General features: G+C 37.9%; 1 protein-coding gene across 2 annotated transcripts in view; it reads right to left on the reverse strand.

The window, feature by feature from the left end:
- UGGT2 (UDP-glucose glycoprotein glucosyltransferase 2) overlaps nucleotides 1-21,521 on the reverse strand; it is a 276,140-nt gene that overhangs the window by 119,968 nt on the left and 134,651 nt on the right. For both annotated transcript variants that reach the window (XM_024230998.3, XM_054529561.2), the window contains 3 exons: nucleotides 19,547-19,670; nucleotides 19,362-19,460; nucleotides 17,993-18,087 (listed from right to left, as the gene is read on the reverse strand). In XM_024230998.3, coding sequence (XP_024086766.1) covers nucleotides 17,993-18,087; nucleotides 19,362-19,460; nucleotides 19,547-19,670 — 318 coding nt within the window. The remainder of the gene's footprint in view (nucleotides 1-17,992; nucleotides 18,088-19,361; nucleotides 19,461-19,546; nucleotides 19,671-21,521) is intronic.

A 21,521-nucleotide genomic window follows, 5' to 3' on the forward strand; every position in this document is an offset into this window, starting at 1 on the left:
GAATATACATTTTTTTCAGCACCACACCACACATATTCCAAAATTGACCACATAGTTGGAAGTAAAGCTCTCCTCAGCCAATGTAAAAGAACAGAAATTATAACAAACTGTCTCTCAGATCACAGTGCAATCAAGCTAGAACTCAGGATTAAGAATCTCACTCAAAACTGCTCAACTACATGGAAACTGAACAACCTGCTCCTGAATGACTACTGGGTACATAACGAAATGAAGGCAGAAATAAAGATGTTCTTTGAAACCAACGAGAACAAAGACACAACATACCAGAATCTCTGGGATGCATTCAAAGCAGTGTGTAGAGGGAAATTTATAGCACTAAATGCCCACAAGAGAAAGCAGGAAAGATCCAAAATTGACATCCTAACATCACAATTAAAAGAACTAGAAAAGCAAGAGCAAACACATTCAAAAGCTAGCTGAAGGCAAGAAATAACTAAAATCAGAGCAGAACTGAAGGAAATAGAGACACAAAAAACCCTTCAAAAAATTAATCAATCCAGGAGCTGTTTTTTTGAAAGGATCAACAAAATTGATAGACCGCTAGCAAGACTAATAAAGAAAAAGAGAGAGAAGAATCAAATAGATGCAATAAAAAATGATAAAGGGGATATCACCACCGATCCCACAGAAATACAAACTACCATCAGAGAATACTACAAACACCTCTACGCAAATAAACTAGAAATTCTAGAAGAAATGGATAAATTCCTGGATACATACACCCTGCCAAGACTAAACCAGGAAGAAGTTGAATCTCGGAATAGACCAATAACAGGATCTGAAATTGTGGCAATAATCAATAGCTTACCAACCAAAAAGAGTCCAGGACCAGATGGATTCACAGCCGAATTCTATCAGAGGTACAAGGAGGAACTGGTACCATTCCGTCTGAAACTATTCCAATCAATAGAAAAAGAGGAAATCCTTCCTAATTCATTTTATGAGGCCAGCAGCATCCTGATACCAAAGCCGGGAAGAGACACAACCAAAAAAGAGAATTTTAGACCAATATCCTTGATGAACATTGATGCAAAAATCCTCAGTAAAATACTGGCAAACTGAATCCAGCAGCACATCAAAAAGCTTATCCACCATGATCAAGTGGGCTTCATCCCTGGGATGCAAGGCTGGTTCAATATATGCAAATCAATAAATGTAATCCAGCATATAAACAGAACCAAAGACAAAAACCACATGATTATCTCAATAGATGCAGAAAAGGCCTTTGACAAAATTCAACAACCTTGATGCTAAAAACTCCCAATACATTAGGCATTGATGGGACGTATCTAAAAATAATAAGAGCTATCTATGACAAACCCACAGCCAATATCATACTGAATGGGCAAAAACTGGAAGCATTCCCTTTGAAAACTGGCACAAGACAGGGATGCCCTCTCTCACCACTCCTATTCAACATACTGTTGGAAGTTCTGGCCAGGGCAATCAGGCAGGAGAAGGAAATAAAGGGTATTCAATTAGGAAAAGAGGAAGTCAAATTGTCCCTGTTTGCAGACGACATGATTGTATATCTAGAAAACCCCACTGTCTCAGCCCAAAATCTCCTTAAGCTGATAAGCAACTTCAGCAAAGTCTCAGGATACAAAATCAATGTACAAAAATCAGAAGCATTCTTATACACCAACAACAGACAACAGAGAGCCAAATCATGAGTGAACTCCAATTCACAATTGCTTCAAAGAGAATAAAATACTTAGGAATCCAACTTACAAGGGATGTGAAGGACCTCTTCAAGGAGAACTACAAACCACTGCTCAAGGAAATAAATGAGGACACAAACAAATGGAAGAATATTCCATGCTCATGGATAGGAAGAATCAATATCGTGAAAATGGCTATACTGCCCAAGGTAATTTATAGATTCAATGCCATCCCCATCAAGCTACCAATGACTTCCTTCACCGAATTGGAAAAAACTAAAGTTCATTTGGAACCAAAAAAGAGCCTGCATCGCCAAGTCAATCCTAAGCCAAAAGAACAAAGCTGGAGGCATCACGCTACCTGATTTCAAACTATACTACAAGGCTACAGTAACCAAAACAGCATGGTACTGGTACCAAAACAGAGATATAGATCAATGGAACAGAACAGAGCCCTCAGAAATAACGCCGCATATCTACAACTATCTGATCTTTGACAAACCTGAGAAAAACAAGCAATGGGGAAAGGATTCCCTATTTAATAAATGGTGCTGGGAAAACTGGCTAGCCATATGGAGAAAGCTGAAACTGGATCCCTTCCTTACACTTTATACAAAAATCAATTCAAGATGGATTAAAGACTTAAATGTTAGACCTAAAACCATAAAAACCCTAGAAGAAAACCTAGGCATTACCATTCAGGACATAGGCATGGGCAAGGACTTCATGTCTAAAACACCAAAAGCAATGGCAACAAAAGCCAAAATTGACAAATGGGATCTAATTAAACTAAAGAGCTTCTGCACAGCAAAAGAAACTACCATCAGAGTGAACAGGCAACCTACAAAATGGGAGAAAATTTTCACAACCTACTCATCTGATAAAGGGCTAATATCCAGAATTTACAATGAACTCAAACAAATTTACAAGAAAAAACAAACAACCCCATCAAAAAGTGGGCGAAGGACATGAACAGACACTTCTCAAAAGAAGACATTTATGCAGCCCAAAAACACATGAAAAAATGCTCACCATCACTGGCCATCAGAGAAATGCAAATCAAAACCACAATGAGATACCATCTCACACCAGTTAGAATGGCGATCACTAAAAAGTCAGGAAACGGCAGGTGCTGGAGAGGATGTGGAGAAATAGGAACACTTTTTCACTGTTGGTCGGACTGTAAACTAGTTCAACCATTGTGGAAGTTGGTGTGGCGATTCCTCAGGGATCTAGAACTAGAAATACCATTTGACCCAGCCATCCCATTACTGGGTATATACCCAAAGGATTATAAAACATGCTGCTATAAAGACACATGCACACGTATGTTTATTGCGGCACTATTCACAATAGCAAAGACTTGGAACCAACCCAAATGTCCAACAATGATAGACTGGATTAAGAAAATGTGGCACATATACACCATGGAATACTATGCAGCCATAAAAAAGGATGAGTTCATGTCCGTTGTAGGGACATGGATAAAATTGGAAATCATCATTCTCAGTAAACTATCGCAAGAACAAAAAACCAAACACCGCATATTCTCACTCATAGGTGGGAATTGAACAATGAGAACACATGGACACAGGAAGGGGAACATCACACTCTGGGGACTGTTGTGGGGTGGGGGGAGTGGGGAGGGATAGCACTGGGAGATATACCTAATGCTAGATGACAAGTTAGTGGGTGTAGCACACCAGCATGGCACATGTAAAAAAAAAAAAAAAAAAAAAGAAAAAAGAAAATAATTTCCAATTCATTTCTTAAAGAATTCCCAAAGAAAAGAATTTCCAGAATTTCATATCTGGCCAAACTAAGCTTCATAAGTGAAGGAGAAGAAAATGCTGAGGGAATTCATCACCACCAGGCCTGCCTTGCAAGAGCTTCTGAAGGAAGCATTAAGTATGGAAAGGAAAAACCGTTAGCAGCCATGACAAATACACACTGAAGTACACAGACCAGTGACAGTATGAATCAACCACATAAACATGTCTGCAAAATAACCAGCTAGCATCATGATGACAGTATCAAATTCACACATAACAATACTAACCTTAAATGCAAATGGGTTAAATGCCCCAATTAAAAGACAAAGAATGGCAAGCTGGATAAAGAGTGGAGACCCATCAACATGCTGTCTTCAAGAGATCCATCTTACACAGAAAGACACACATAAAGAGATGGAGGAACATTTACAAGCAAATGGATAACAGAAAAAAAGCAGGGGTTGCAATCCTAGTTTCTGACTTTAAACCAATAAAGGTCAAAAAAGAATGTTACATAATTGTAAAGGGTTCAATTCAAGAAGAGCTAACTATCCTAAATATATATGCACCCAATACAGAAGCACCCAGATTCATAAAGCAAATTCTTAAGAGACCTACAAAGAGACTTAGACTCCCACACAATAACAGTGAGAGACCTTAACACCCCACTAACAGTATTAGACAGATCATCGAGACAGAAAATTAAAAAAGATATTCAGGACCTGAACTCAGCTCTGGATCAAGTGGACTTGATAGATATTTACAGAAATCTCCACCAAAACCCAACAGAATATACATTCTTCTCATTGCCACATGGCACTTACTCTAAAATCAATCACATAATTGGAAGTAAAACGTTCCTCAGCAAATGCAAAAGAAGTTAAATCATAACAGTCTTTCAGACCACAACACAATCAAATTGGAACTGAAGATTAAGAAATTCACTCAAAACCACACAACTACATGAAAATTGAACAACCTGCTCCTGAATGACTCGAGTAAATAATGAAATTAAGGCAGAAATCAAGAAGTACTTTGAAACTAATGAGAAAAAAGAGACAATGTACCAGAATCTCTGGATGCAACTAAAGCAGTGTTAATAAAAAAAATTTATAGCACTAAATGCCCACATCAAAATGCTAGAAAGATCTCAAGTTAACAACCTAACATCTCAATTAAAAGAACTTGAGAGCCTAGAGCAAACAAACCCCAAAGCTAGCAAAGACAAGAAACCACGATCAGAGCTGAACTGAAGGAGTTAGACACACGAAAAACTCTTCAAAAAAAATCAACCAATCCAGGACCTGTTTTTAGAAAAAAAGTAGTAAAACAGACCACTAGCTAGACTGATTAAGAAGAAAAGAGAGAAGAATCCACTAAACACAATCAGCAATGATACGGGGCATCAGAACCAACAACAAGTTCTGAAACTGAGGCAGTAATAAGTAGCCTACCAACCAAAAAAACCCTAAGACCAGATGGATTCACAGCTGAATTCTACCAGAGGTACAATGAAGAGCTGGTATCATTTCTACTGAAACTATTCCAAAAAATTGAAGAGGGATTCCTCCCTTACTCATTCTATGAGGCCTCATTCTATGAGGCCAGCATCATCCTGATGCCAAAACCTGGAAGAAATATAACAAAAAAGGAAAACTTCACGTCAGTATCATTGATGAACATCAATGCAAAAATCCTCAATAAACTACTAGCAAACCAAATTCAGCAGCACATAAAAAAGCTTATCCATCAGGATCAAGTTGGTTTCATCCCCAGGATGCAAGATTGGTTCAACAGACACAAATCAATAAATGTGACTCATCACATAAACAGACCTAAAGACAAAACCACATGATTATCTCAATCAATCAAGAAAAGGCCTTTGATAAAATGAGACATCCCTTCATGTTAAAATCTCAATAAACCAGGTATTAAAGGAACATACCTCAAAATAATAAAAGCCATATATGACAAACTCACAGCCAATATCATATTGAATGGGCAAAAGCTGGAAGCATTTCCCCTTGAAAACTGGCACAAGACAAGGATGCCCTCTCTCACCACTCCTATTCAACACAGTATTGAAAGTTCTGGCCGGGTCAATCAGGCAAGAGAAAGAAATAAAGCATATTCAAATAGGAAGAGAGGAAGTCAAATTATCTTTGTTTGCAGATAACATGATCTTATATCTAGAAAACCCCATTATCTCAGCCTAAAAGCTTCTTAAGCTGATAAGCAACTTCAGCAAAGTCTCAGGATACAAAATAAATGTGCAAAAATCTCTAGCATTCCTATACACCAACAACAAGTAGGCAGAGAGCCATCCCATTCACAATTGCTACAAAATGAATAAAATACCTAGGAATATAGCTAACAAGGGAAGTAAAGAATATCTTCAAGGAAAATTACAAACCACTGCTCAAAGGAAATCAGAGAGGACACAAACAAATGGAAAAACATTCCATGCTCATGGATAGGAAGAATGAACATCATGAAAATGGCCATACTGCCCTAAGTAATTTATAGATTCAAAGCTATTCCCATTAAACTAACATTGACATTCTTCACATATTTAGAAAAAGTGATTTTAAAATTCATATGGAACCAAAAAAGAGCCCGAATAGTCAAGCCAATCCTAAGAAAAAAGAACAAAGCTGGAGGTATCACGCTACCCAACTTCAAAATATACAAGGCTACAGTAACCAAGATGGCATCGTACTGGTACAAGAACAGACACATAGACCAATGGAACAGAACAGAGAACTCAGAAATAAGATCACACACCTACAACCATCTAATCTTCGACAAACCTGACAAAAGCAAGCAATGGGGAAAGGGTTCCCTATTTAATAAATGGTGCTGGAAGTGCTGGCTAGCCATATGCAGAAAACTGAAACTGGACCCCTTCCTTATACCTTATACAAATATTAACTTAAGATAAACTAAAAACTTAAATGTAAAACCCAAAACTATTAAAACTCTAGAAGAAAATCTAGGCAATACTATTCAGGATGTAGACATGGGTAAGGATTTCATGACAAAAATGCCAAAAGCAATTGCAATAAAAGCAAAAATTGGCAAATGGGATATATTAATAATTAAACTAAAGAGCTTCTGCACAGAAAAAGAAACTACCATCAGAGAGAACACATTATCTATGAAATGGGAAAAAATTTCTCCAATCTATCCATCTGACAAAGGTCTAATATCCAGAGTCTACAAGGAACTTAAGTTTACAAGAAAAAAACAAATGACAAAGTGGACAAAGTACATAAACAGACTCTTCTCAAAAGAAGATATACATGTGGCCAAAAAATATGGGGAAAAAATCTCCACATCACTGATCATTAGAGAAATGCAAATCAAAACCACAATGAGATAACATCTCATGCCAGTCAGAATGGCCATTACTAAACAGTCGAAAAAGAACAGATGCTGGCGAGGTTGCAGAGAAAAGAAAATGCTTAAACACAGTGGGAATAAAAATGAGGTCAGCCACTGTGAAAAGCAGTTTGGAAATTTCTCAAATAACTGAAAACAAAATTACCATTTGACCCAGCAATCCCATTACTTGGTATACACCCAAAGGAATATAAATCATTCCGTTAAATATTATAAGGATACAGGAACGTGTATGTTCATTGCAGCACTATTCACAATAGTAAAGACATGGAATCAACCTAAATGCTCATCAATGATAGACTGGATAAAGAAAATGTGGTACATATACACCATGGAATACTATGCAGCCATAAAATTGAATGAAATCACGTCCTTTGCAGGGACACAGAAGAAGCTGGAAGCCATTATCCTCAGCAAACTAACACAGGAACAGTAAACCAAACCCACATATTCTCACTTTTAAGTGGGAGCTGAATGATGAGACCACATGGACAAAATGGCATAAACAACAAACACTGTGGTCTGTTGGGAGTGGTGGGTGTGGGGAGGGACAGCATCAGGAAGAATAGCTGAGGGATGCAGGGCTTAGTATCTAGGCAATGGGATGATCTGTGTAGCAAACCACCATACGTTTATCTGTGTAACAAACCTGCACATCCTACACATATACTCTTAAACTTAAAAGTTGAAAAAAAAAAAAAAAGGTGGTGACAGTGTTTTTGTTGTTATTGTTGCTGTTTTCCAGATAGTGGATAGGAAGCGGTGTTAGCATGCCTCTCCCACTTGGAAGGACAGAATAGTGGGTAGAGATTCACATTGTGAATTTTTTTTCCCAAAGAGCACTACACGAAGTTACAAAAAAATACTTATTCAAAAAAGAAACATAACTGGCTAGTAAACACAGAAAAATCTTCCATAAACAAATCAAGAGGACAAAAACAACCCCATTACAGAGTGAGCAAAGGACATGGGCACTTCTAAGAAGAAGACATACAAGCAGCCAACAAACATGAAAAAATGCTCAGTATCACTACTCATCAGACAGATGCAAATCAAAACCACAATGAGATACCATCTCATACCAGTCAGAATTGGTATTATTAAAAAGTCAAAAAAAATAACAGATGCTCTCAAGGTTGCAGAAAAAAAGGGAATGCCTAAACACAGTGGGAATGAAAATTAGTTCAGCCACTGTAAAAAGCAGTTTGGAGATTTCTCAGAGAACTAAAAACAGAACTACCATTTGACCCAACAATTCCATTGCTGGGTATATATCCAAAGAAAAATAAATCATTCTACCAAAAAAGACACCTGCACTCATGTTTATCACAGTACTATTCACAATGGCAAAGACATGGAATCAACCTAGGTGCCCACCAATGGTGGACTGAATAAAGAAAACGTGACTCATATACACCATGGAATACTACACAATATGTGCAAATTGAAATAAATCTACACATTGATTGACAGAATATCATGTCCTTTGCAGCAACATTGGCTCGGCTGGAGGCCATTATTCTAAGTGAATTAACACAAAACGAGAAAATCAAATGCTGCATGTTCTCACTTATGTGGGAGCTAAACAATGGATACTCAGGGACACAAATATGTGAGTAGACACTGGGGACTACAAAAGGGGATGGGGAGGGAGAAAGGGGAGCCATGAGAGTTGAAAAACTACCTATCAGGTACTATGTTTGCTACTTGGACAACAGAATCATTAGAAGCTCCAGCCTCAGCATCACACAATATGCCCATGTAACAAATCTCCACATGTACCCCCAGAATCTAAGCTAAAAATAAATAAAGTCATATTGAAAGAAAAATTTGCCCTATAACTACTTATCAAATAAATACAAAGAAGAAGCCATCTTTGGCCAGGCACAGTGGCTCAAGCCTGTAATCTCAGCACTTTGGGAAGCTGAGGCGAGTGGATTACTTGAACTCAGGAGTGTGACACCAGCCTGGATGACATGGCAAAATCCCTGTCTCTACAAAAAATACAAAAATTTGCTGGGTGTGATGGCATGCACCTACAGTCCCAAGCTGCCCGGGAGGCTGAGGTGGGAGGATTGCTTGAGCCCAGGAGTTGGGTGCTGTGGTAAGCCGAGATCACACCATTGTACTCCAGCCTCAATGACAGAGCGAGACCCTGTCTCAAAAAAAAAAAAAACAAAACAAAAAAATAAAAATGTAAAAAAAGAAACTATCTTTGTTTTTTAAATTGGCAGAAAGAATTAGGTATAACAAAAATCAAGGCTTTCAACACTGTGATGTGACAGATCCTCTCAAAAACTACGAAAATTAACAGCCATTTGGAAAGTCATTTGTTAAAAATTATCAGGAGTCTAAAAATGTTAACAACTCTTATATTCAGTACGCTCTTTTCTTCACTGACTAATTAATGGGGTCTCACTCTATTACCCAGGCTAGAGTGCAATGGTGTGATCATAGCTCACTGTAGTCTCAAACTCCTGGGCTCAAGTGATCCTCCCATCTCAGCCTCTCAAATAACTGGGACTACAGGTGTGCATCACCACACCTGGCTAATTGTTTAAAAAAAATTTTTTTTTAGAGACAGAGTCTTGTTATGTTGCCCAGACTGGGCTTGAACTCCTGGCCTCATGCAATCTTCCCATCTCAGCCACGTGATTAGCTGGGATTACAGGCATGAGCCACCATGCCTGGCTCAGCATATTCTTTTTTTTTTTTGAGATGGAGTTTCACTCTGTCAACCAGGCTGGAGTGCAATGGCGCGATCTTGGCTCACTGCAACCTCCGCCTCCTGGGTTCAAGAGATTCTCCTGCCTCAGCCTCTCCAGTAGCTGGGATTACAGGCATGTACCATCATGCCCGGCTAATTTTGTATTTTTAGTGGAGACAAAGTAATTTTTAATAAACTATTCTCAGAGGTAATACAAAATAAGATAAGCTACACATTCAAAATTATTTATGACCGCATTAATACCAACAGTAGCAAAAAACAAAACCACCTGAATTTTCAATGTTACTAAATATTTCCATGTAGACAGTTTATTATGTATCCATTTGAATTCTTGTTGACACAACATTGTTTAACATTATAAGAAAACAATTTTGATAAAATTGTAAATGATAATTTCAACCATGTAAAAATAAATATTAAAAACCCAGAAAGAAAATACACCTAAACATTAAAATAGGTTTTATGGGTGATTACTTTTTTTTCCTTGTTAGTCTTTGATTTTATGTACTTCTGATTTTCTGTAAGGAACATGTGATAAATAACCAGAAAAAATGTAAAATACTTGGGTGAAAGAAAAACTACAATGAAATGGTGATTTGATTAGACAATGATTATCTTTTTTCAGTTTTTTTTAATTATTATTATACTTTAAGTTTTAGGGTACATGTGCACAATGCGCAGTTACATATGTATACATGTGCCATGCTGGTGTGCTGCACCCATTAACTTGTCATTTAGCATTAGGTATATCTCCTAATGCTATCCCTCCCCCCTCCCCCCACCCCACAACAGTCCCCAGAGTGTGATGTTCCCCTTCCTGTGTCCATGTGTTCTCATTGTTCAATTCCCATCTAAGAGTGAGAATATGCGGTGTTTGGTTTTTTGTCCTTGCAATAGTTTACTGAGAATGATGATTTCTAATTTCATCCATGTCCCTACAAAGGACATGAACTCATCCTTTTTTTATGGCTGCATAGTATTCCATGGTGTATATGTGCCACATTTTCTTAATCCAGTCTATCATTGTTGGACATTTGGGTTGGTTCCAAGTCTTTGCTATTGTGAATACTGCCACAATAAACATATGTGTGCATGTGTCTTTATAGCAGCATGATTTATAGTCCTTTGGGTATATACCCAGTAATGGGATGGCTGGGTCAAATGGTATTTCTAGTTCTAGATCCCTGAGGAATCACCACACTGACTTCCACAATGGTTGAACTAGTTTACAGTCCCACCAACAGTGTGAAAGTGTTCCTATTTCTCCACATCCTCTCCAGCACCTGTTTCCTGACTTTTTAATGATTGCCATTCTAACTGGTGTGAGATGGTATCTCATTGTGATTTTGATTTGCATTTCTCTGATGGCCAGTGATGATGAGCATTTTTTCATGTGTCTTTTGGCTGCCTAAATGTCTTCTTTTGAGAAGTGTCTGTTCATATCCTTTGCCCACTTTCTGATGGGGTTGTTTGTTTTTTTCTTGTAAATTTGTTTGAGTTCATTGTAAATTCTGGATATTATCCCTTTGTCAGAGGAGTAGATTGCAAAAATTTTCTCCCATTTTGTAGGTTGCCTGTTCACTCTGATGGTAGTTTCTTTTGCTGTGCAGAAGCTCTTTAGTTTACTTAGATCCCATTTGTCAATTTTGGCTTTTGTTGCCATTGCTTTTGGTGTTTTAGACATGAAGTCCTTGCCCATGCCTATGTCCTGAATGGTAATGCCTAGGTTTTCTTCTAGGGTTTTTATGGTTTTAGGTCTAACATTTAAGTCTTTAATCCATCTTGAATTAATTTTTGTATAAGGTGTAAGGAAGGGATCCAGTTTCAGCTTTCTCCATATGGCTAGCCAGTTTTCCCAGCACCATTTATTAAATAGGGAATCCTTTCCCCATTGCTTGTTTTTCTCAGGTTTGTCAAAGATCAGATAGTTGTAGATATGCGGCGTTATTTCTGAGGGCTCTGTTCTGTTCCATTGATCTATATCTCTGTTTTGGTACCAGTACCATGCTGTTTTGGTTACTGTAGCCTTGTAGTACAGTTCGAAGTCAGGTAGCGTGATGCCTCCAGCTTTGTTCTTTTGGCTTAGGATTGACTTGGCGATGCAGGCTCTTTTTTGGTTCCAAATGAACTTTAAAGTAGTTTTTTCCAATTCTGTGAAGAAAGTCATTGGTAGCTTGATGGGAAAGGCACTGAATCTATAAATTACCTTGGGCAGTATGGCCATTTTCACGATATTGATTCTTCCTATCCATGAGCATGGAATGTTCTTCCATTTGTTTGTATCCTCTTTTATTTCCTTGAGCAGTGGTTTGTAGTTCTCCTTGAAGAGGTCCTTCACATCCCTTGTAAGTTGGATTCCTAAGTATTTTATTCTCTTTGAAGCAACTGTGAATGGGAGTTCACTCATGATGTGGCTCTCTGTTTGTCTGTTATTGGTGTATAAGAATGCTTGTGATTTTTGTACATTGATTTTGTATCCTGAGACCTTGCTGAAGTCGCTTATCAGCTTAAGGAGATTTTGGGCTGAGACAATGGGGTTTTCTAGATATACAATCATGTCGTCTGCAAACAGGGACAATTTGACTTCCTCTTTTCCTAATTGAATACCCTTTATATCCTTCTCCTGCCTAATTGCCCTGGCGAGAACTTCCAACACTGTGTTGAATAGAAGTGGTGAGAGACGGCATCCCTGTCTTGTGCCAGTTTTCAAAGGGAATGCTTCCAGTTTTTGCCCATTCAGTATGATATTGGCTGTGGGTTTGTCATAAATAGCTCTTACTATTTTGAGATAAGTCCCATCAATACCTAATGTATTGAGAGTTTTTAGCATGAAGGTTGTTGAATTTTGTCAAAGGCCTTTTCTGCATCTATTGAGATAATCATGTGGTTTTTGTCTTTGGTTCTGTTTATATGCTGGATTACATTTATTGATTTGTGTATATTGAACCAGCCTTGCATCCCAGGGATGAAGCCCACTTGATCATGGTGGATAAGCTTTTTCATGGGTTGCTGGATTTGGTTTGCCAGTATTTTATTGAGGATTTTTCCATCAATGTTCATCAAGGATATTGGTCTAAAATTCTCTTTTTTGGTTGCATCTCTGCCAGGTTTTGGTATTAGGATGCTGCTGGCCTCATAAAATGAGTTAGGGAGGATTTCCTCTTTTTCTATTGATTGGAATAGTTTCAGAAGGAATGGTACCAGTTCCTCCTTGTACCTCTGGTAGAATTCGGCTGTGAATCCATCTGGTCCTGGACTCTTTTTGGTTGGTAAGCTATTGATTATTGCCACAATTTCAGATCCTGTTATTGGTCTATTCAGAGATTCAACTTCTTCCTGGTTTAGTCTTGGGAGGGTGTATGTGTCGAGGAATTTATCCATTTCTTCTAGATTTTCTAGTTTATTTGCGTAGAGGTGTTTGTATTTCTGTGGGATCGGTGGTGATATCCCCTTTATCATTTTTTATTGCGTCTATTTCATTCTTCTCTCTTTTCTTCTTTACTAGTCTTGCTAGCAGTCTATCAATTTTGTTGATCCTTTGAAAAAACCAGCTCCTGGATTCATTAATTTTTTGAAGGGTTTTTTGTGTCTCTAATTCCTTCAGTTCTGCTCTGATTTTAGTTATTTCTTGCCTTCTGCTAGCTTTTGAATGTGTTTGCTCTTGCTTTTCTAGTTCTTTTAATTGTGATGTTAGGGTGTCAATTTTGGATCTTTCCTGCTTTCTCTTATGGGCATTTAGTGCTATAAATTTCCCTCTACACACTGCTTTGAATGTGTCCCAGAGATTCTGGTATGTTGTGTCTTTGTTCTCATTGGTTTCAAAGAACATCTTTATTTCTGCCTTCATTTCGTTATGTACCCAGTAGTCATTCAGGAGCAGGTTGTTCAGTTTCCATGCAGTTGAGCGGTTTTGAGTGAGTTTCTTAATCCTGAGTTCTAGTTTGATTGCACTGTGATCTGAGAGACAGTTTGTTATAAGTTCTGTTCTTTTACATTTGCTGAGGAGAACTTTACTTCCAACTATGTGGTCAATTTTGGAATAGGTGTGGTGTGGTGCTGAAAAAAATGTATATTCTGTTGATTTGGGGTGAAGAGTTCTGTGGATGTCTATTAGGTCCTCTTGGTGCAGAGCTGAGTTCAATTCCTGGGTATCCTTGTTGACTTTCTGTCTCGTTGATCTGTCTAATGTTGACAGTGGGGTGTTAAAGTCTCCCATTATTATTGTGTGGGAGTCTAAGTCTCTTTGTAGGTCACTCAGGACTTGCTTTATGAATCTGGATGCTCCTGTATTGGGTGCATATATATTTAGGATAGTTAGCTCTTCTTGTTGAATTGATCCCTTTACCATTATGTAATGGACTTCTTTGTCTCTTTTGATCTTTGTTGGTTTAAAGTCTGTTTTATCAGAGACTAGGATTGCAAACTCTGCCTTTTTTTGTTTTCCATTTGCTTGGTAGATCTTCCTCCATCCTTTTATTTTGAGCCTATGTGTGTCTCTGCATGTGAGATGGGTTTCCTGAATACAGCACACTGATGGGTCTTGACTCTTTATCCAATTTCCAGTCTGTGTCTTTTAATTGGAGCATTTAGTCCATTTACATTTAAAGTTAATATTGTTATGTGTGAATTTGATTCTGTCATTATGATGTTAGCTGGTTATTTTGCTTGTTAGTGCAGTTTCTTCCTAGTCTCGATGGTCTTTACATTTTGGCATGATTTTGCAGTGGCTGGTACCGGTTGTTCCTTTCCATGTTTAGTGCTTCCTTCAGGAGCTCTTTTAGGGCAGGCCTGGTGGTGACAAAATCTCTCAGCATTTGCTTGTCTGTAAAGTATTTTATTTCTCCTTCACTTACGAAGCTTAGTTTGGCTGGACATGAAATTCTGGGTTGAAAATTCTTTTCTTTAAGAATGTTGAATATTGGCCCCCACTGTCTTCTGGCTTGTAGAGTTTCTGCCAAGAGAGTCGCTGTTAGTCTGCTGGGCTTCCCTTTGAGGGTAACCTGACCTTTCTCTCTGGCTGCCCTTAACACTTATTCCTTCATTTCAACTTTAGAGAATCTGACAATTATGTGTCTTGGAGTTGCTCTTCTCAAGGAGTATCTTTGTGGTGGTCTCTGTATTTCCTGAATCTGAATGTTGGCTTTCCTTGCTAGATTGGGGAAGTTCTCCTGGATAATACCCTGCAGAGTGTTTTCCAACTTGGTTCCATTCTCCCCGTCACTTTCAGGTACACCAATCAGACGTAGATTTGGTCTTTTCACATAGTCCTATATTTCTTGGAGGCTTTGTTCGTTTCTTTTTATTCTTTTTTCTCTAAACTTCCCTTCTCACTTCATTTCATTCATTTCATCTTCCATCACTGGTACCCTTTCTTCCAGTTGATTGCATCGGCTCCTGAGGCTTCTGCATTCTTCACGTAGTTCTCGAGGCTTGGCTTTCAGCTCCATCAGCTCCTTTAAGCACTTCTCTGTATTGGTTATTCTAGTTATATATTCATCTAATTTCTTTCAAAGTTTTCAACTTCTTTGCCTTTGGTTTGAATTTCCTCCTGTAGCTTGGAGTAGTTTGATCGTCTGAAGCCTTCTTCTCTCAGCTTGTCAAAGTCATTCTCTGTCCAGCTTTGTTCCATTGCTGGTGAGGAACTGCATTCTTTGGAGGAGGAGAGGCACTCTGCTTTTTAGAGTTTCCAGTTTTTCTGCTCTGTTTTTTCCCCATCTTTGTGGCTTTATCTACTTTTGGTCTTTGATGATGGTGATGTACAGATGGGTTTTTGGTGTGGATGTCCTTTCTGTTTGTTAGTTTTCCTTCTAACAGACAGGACCCTCAGCTGCAGGTCTGTTGGAGTTTGCTAGAGGTCCACTCCAGACCCTGTTTGCCTGGGTATCAGCAGCAGTGGCTGTAGAACAGCAGATTTTCATGAACCGTGAATGCTGCTGTCTGATCGTTCCTCTGGAAGTTTTGTCTCAGAGGAGTACCCGGCCGTGTGAGGTGTCAGTCTGCCCCAACTGGGGGGGTGCCTCCCAGTTAGGCTGCCCGGGGGTCAGGGGTCAGGGACCCACTTGAGGAGGCAGTCTGCCTGTTCTCACATCTCCAGCTGCGTGCTGGGAGAACCACTGCTCTCTTCAAAGCTGTCAGACAGGGACATTTAAGTCTGCAGAGGTTACTGCTGTCTTTTTGTTTGTCTGCGCCCTGCCCCCAGAGGTGGAGCCTACAGAGGCAGGGAGGTCTCCTTGAGCTGTGGTGGGCTCCACCCAGTTCAAGCTTCCTGGCTGCTTTGTTTATCTAAGCAAGCCTGGGCAATGGCGGACACCCCTCCTCCAGCCTCGCTGCTGCCTTGCAGTTTGATCTCAGACTGCTGTGCTAGCAATCAGCAAGACTCCGTGGGCGTAGGACCCTCCGAGCCAGGTGCGGGATATAATCTCCTGGTGTGCCGTTTTTTAAGCCCGTCAGAAAAGCGCAGTATTCGGGTGGGAGTGACCTGATTTTCCAGGTGCCGTCTGTCACCCCTTTCCTTGACCAGGAAAGGGAACTCCCTGACCCTTTACGCTTCCCGAGTGAGGCAATGCCTCGCCCTGCTTCGGCTCGTGCATGGTGCGCTGCACGCACTGTCCTGCACCCACTGTCTGGCACTCCCTAGTGAGATGAACCCGGTATCTCAGATGGAAATGCAGAAATCACCCATCTTCTGTGTTGCTCACGCTGGGAGCTGTAGACCGGTGCTGTTCCTATTCGGCCATCTTGGCTCCTCCCCGTCCCCTCTTTTTTCAATTTTGATATTTCCAACAGATAGCATTTTGGGATCCAAAATTATTTATTGTCATCATGATTATTGCACTTCATATATTACAGTGTTTTTAGTTTGTGGTTCTAATGATACTTGGGTTTTGAAAATCTTTGAGACAATGAAAATAATCATCCATCCTATAAGGAATAAACAATTATTAAAAAAATAGCACTTCTGAAAGTTATAGAAGTAACTAAATCAAGAGAAACTCATCTGCTAGATACACTGTAACACCTGGGGAAAGGGGGTTTGTGAACCTCTCTAAGAATATACACATCCAGAACTGCTTGAGAAGAAACAGCAGGCAAAAGTTAATTTCTCCCAATAGATGTAATAGATCCCAGCTTTTTTTTTTTTTTTTTTTTTTTGAAATTTTCCGATCTGCAGGCTACTGAGTAAAGCCCAAATGCATTCTGACATGGTCTAATATGAAATAAAAATGTTTAATTTAAGAAGTATTATTTATTCTTAACGTGGTAGCTAGTCTCCAAGATGGCCCCAATGATCCCCATCTCTGGTATTCATGCCCTGTAAAGCACCTTTCATACTGAATAGAAGTTATTTGCTTAACAAACAGAAAATACTGCGTGTAACTTTTGAGGCTAGATTATAAATGACATTGTGGCTCAGTCTTTATCTCTTTACCCTTGTTCTGGAAAAAGGAAGCTGCCACGTTGTGAGGGCACTTAAGTAACACCAAAAACAGGTCTATGTGGCAATGGAATGAAGCACTCTGCTAAAAGCCAATGAAACACTGAGGACTCCTGCAGTGGCATGTAAGTGAGTCATCTTAGAAGCTTGTCCTCCTGCTCCAGTGAAGCCTTCGGATCACTGCAACTATAACCAAAATCTTAACTATAGCCTTATAAGAGAATCTAAGGTAGAATCACTCAGGTAAATTGCTCCTAAATTCTTGAACCTCAGAAACTGTTAAGATAAATGCTCACTGTTTACCACCAAGTGGTAATTTGTTATACAGCAATAAATTTATACTTAGCTAATATAAAAACAATTTCATAAAATATTTTGGTTTATGTTTCTTAAGTATTTTTTATCTAGATAAACATGTATTAACTTAGAAATACAGACAGTTATGAAAGACTACTTTTATATACAGAAATGTATCCTCTTGAAGTATACTGGTTTATAATCAATAACAAGAAATTTAATGTTGACTTAAAGCTTAAAATATTCTTCAGTGAGATAAATTTACTTAGTTTTTCTTAAATAATCAGGGAAAGAAAGTGCTGCTTAATTATGTGACCAAAAATTGCTATTACTAGCTCTTTTGGTAAATAGTGGATTTCGGGTCACTGAAGTGGTGGTAGGGTCTAGAGTTATTTACTTTGTTTAATACCCTATTCGTAATCGATATGAGGTATGTGTATGTCTGATCACAAGGACTACCAGAGAATATATGTCACGAGTCACAGAAAACAGGTATGTTTTTCTTTTCCTGAGCAAAGTTACGTGTTTTACATGAAGACTAAATCTGAATTCCTTCCTTAGTCTACTTAACTGAAACATTAACATGGAGGGGAAAATATTTAATGTATGTTCTTCATATTGCTTTCCTTGAATTGAAATACATTAAAATTGTTAGTAAGAATATCTAGGTACTCACCATGTGCTTTAATGCATTAAAAAGAAGTTTTCTCCCAGAAGGCTTATCAAAATCTGCAATAATCCAGAGACTGACTGCAGAAATTATACTGTCATCTGAAAGTTCCAAACAGTTTACTCAAATTAACTTTTTTTTAAAAATAAAACAAAACCAGGGGAACATTTGCAGTTAACACATTAAAAAAATATTAAAATAATATTTCTGAAAATAAGCAAAGATTGTTAAAATTTTCTGTGTGAATGTATATATGCATGTACATATATATATACATACAAAAATAAATACATATAAAATTACATATAAAAATTCTACAAGGGTAATTCATTATACAAGCTTATTATATAAAGCTTCCAGTTAGAAGAGTAACTCATTATATAAGCTTATATAAAGCTCCCAGTGTTGGTAAGCAAATCTGCCTTCTAGCTACATTTGTTAAAAAAAAAAAATTATATCCCACATATATGTAAAACCATAACAACCAAGCTTATTAGTAGATATAGAAAATAGCAATATGTAGTCAGACTCCTTTATGAACATAAAATCATGGAATCTGTTAGACAGTAATCCAGGAGCCATCTGGTAGAAACTCGGATTTAATCCACAGCATTTACAAGAACTGGTTGTGTGGCCTTTGCTTTAAATCTCTCTCCTATATAAAAGTTTGCCCCTTACAACATAGTTCATTCCATCTGTTTAATGAACTCTCACTGTTAGAAAATTACCACTTCTCTACTGAGACCAAAATCAGCCTTCTTTAATCTTTTACTCATTGGCTCTTGTTTTTATTTCTAGAGCAAAGCAGGCCAAACAAAACAAAGCAAAAAAAAAAAACAAACAAACAAAAACCAACCAAATTTGAATTATATTCATCTATCTGAATAGTTAATTGTACCCTAACAAATCTATGGTCCCACTGCAGACTTCTCAGTTTGGCTAAATCCTTTTTCCCAAGTGTGTCACTATCTTGGTCTCCTCTCTTCTGGTTGTAACCCCTACCTTAAGCAAAATATCTGCATGTTATTTAATCAGAATGCAGAAGAATTATTATCTTCTCTGATCTGGTAATTGTACTTTTCTTTATACATTATAAGACAGTTTACATAGTACTGAAAAGATTTTATTCTTTTCTTAAAAAGGTGAAAATAGTTTATTTTAAAAAAGGCAAAAATAACAAGATAAACAAAGTTAGAATAGAAGGCATTGTTTTCTCAGCACACGTTAAATACTAAAAAATTTACAAACTCTAAAATTGAAATCTAGGCCTCTGCTCAAAAATAGCAACATATTAAAATTTATTATACAACTGCCTTATGAAGATTACAAGTTTCTATCACTTTAAGAATTCAGGTAAATAAAATATGCTCATTACCGTCTCGGGTTAAATAATACATGTTCTTTGCAATTACAGCACTCTTATCTTGTGAATCCAAGAAAAAGAAAGTAGAGAAATCTTCAACATCAGCAGTTACTGAAAAATTTCAAATTAAATGTTAAATATAAATAAAGCATTCGCAACTCAATAAGCATTTGTAAAACAGTATAGGATTATTTTACCTGATGTAGACATTAAATTGAGGTACTGCTGGTTACTATGCAAAATCAAAGAATTTATACGGGGTACAACATTATTCCTATCCATTAGAAAATCAATTGCATTCGTGCGATCATTTAATGTGCCCTAAAATAACAAAAGTGTTATTTAGATAATATAGACAATTTATATCCATGTTTCAAAAATTATGCAGATAACATAAAGATTAATCAAAAATAAAGAATAAGCAATTTAGAATTATTACAATACATTTTCTTGTAAAAATTACAACTTTCTCCAATTAAGCAATTTTAGATGCAATTATGCCTAAGATAAATTTAATTAAATATATTTTTTAAGAATTTCAGCTTTTATTTTAGATTCGAGGGTAAACATGCAGATTGGTTACAACACGGGTGTATCATGTAATGCTGAAGTTGGGGTTATGACTGATCCCATTACACAGGTAGTTAGCATAGTACCAGATAGTTTTCCAACCCTTCCCCCACTTTTTCCTTCCCTCTCCCCTCTAGAAGTCCCCAGCGTCTCTTGCTGCCATCTTTATGTCTATGAGTACCGAATGTTTAGCTCCCAGTTATAAGAGAGAACATGCAGTGTTTGGTTTCCTGTTTCTGTGTTAGTTTGCTTGGCCTCCAGCTGAGTCCATGCTGCTGCAAAGGGCATGATTTCATTTTTAATGGCTGCATAAGTATTCCATGGTTTATATATGCACCACATTTTCTTTAACCAATCCACCATTGATGGACACCTAGGCTGATTCTACATCTTTGCTATTATGAATAGTGCTGCAATGAACATACATGTCGTTTTGGTAGAACAATTTATTTTCCTTTGGAGATGTACCCAGTAATGGGATTGCTGGGTTGAATGTTAGTTCTAAGTTCTTTGAAACACCCACAAACTGCTTTCCAAAGGGGCTGAACTAATTTATATCCCCACTAACAGTGTACATCCGTTCCTTTTCCTCCTCAGCCTCACCAGCATCTGTTGTTCGTTACTTTTTAATAAGAGCCATTCTAAATGGTACGAGATGGTGTCTCTTTTTGGTTTTGATTTGCACTTCTCTAAGGATTAGTAACGTTGAACATTTCTTTATATGCTTGTTGGCTGCCTGTGTGTCTTCTTTTGAGAAGTATCTGTTAATGTCATTTGCCTACTTTTTAATGGGGTTATTTATTCTTTGCTTGATTTGCTACTTATAGATACTAGAACTTTGTCAGATGTATAGTTTGTGAATATTTTCTGTATATTCTGTAGGTTGTCTGTTTACTCTGTTGCGAGTTTCTTTTGCTGTACTCTTTAATTAATTAGGTCCTACTTGTCAATTTTTGTTTTTGATGCAATTGTTTTTGAGATCTTAGCCATAAATTTTTTCCCAAGACTGATGTCCAGAATGGTGTTTCCTAGGTTTTCTTCTAGAATTCTCATAGTTTTAAGTCTTATACTTAACTGTTTAATCCATCTTAAGTTTTGAACGTGGTGAAAAGTAGGGGTCCAGTTTTGTTTACATATGGCTAGCCAACTATCCTAGGACCATTTATTGAATCAAGGATCCTTTCCCCACTAATTTTCATCAACTTTTCAAAGCTAAAATGGTTGTAGGTGTGTGGATTTATTTCTGGGTTCTCTATTCTGTTCCATTAGTCTGTGTGTCTATTTTTGTACCAGTACCATGCTGCTCTGGTTACTGTAGCCTCATAGTACAGTGTGAAGCTGGGTAATATTGTGTCCACAATTGGTGGGTTCTTGGTCACACTGACTTCAAGAATAAAGCTGTGGACCCTCGTGGTGAGTGTTACAGTTCTTAAAGATGGTGTGTCCAGAGTTTGTTCCTTCTGATGTTCGGATGTGTTCGGGGTTTTTTCCTTCTGGTGGGTTGGTGGTCTCGCTGGCTTCAGGAGTGAAGCTGCAGACCTTCACAGTGAGTGTTACAGCTCTTAAGGGCACAGCGGACCCAAAGAGTAAGCAGCAGCAAGA

This window comes from Pongo abelii, chromosome 14 (assembly GCF_028885655.2).
Source record: "Pongo abelii isolate AG06213 chromosome 14, NHGRI_mPonAbe1-v2.0_pri, whole genome shotgun sequence".
NCBI lineage: Eukaryota > Metazoa > Chordata > Mammalia > Primates > Hominidae > Pongo > Pongo abelii.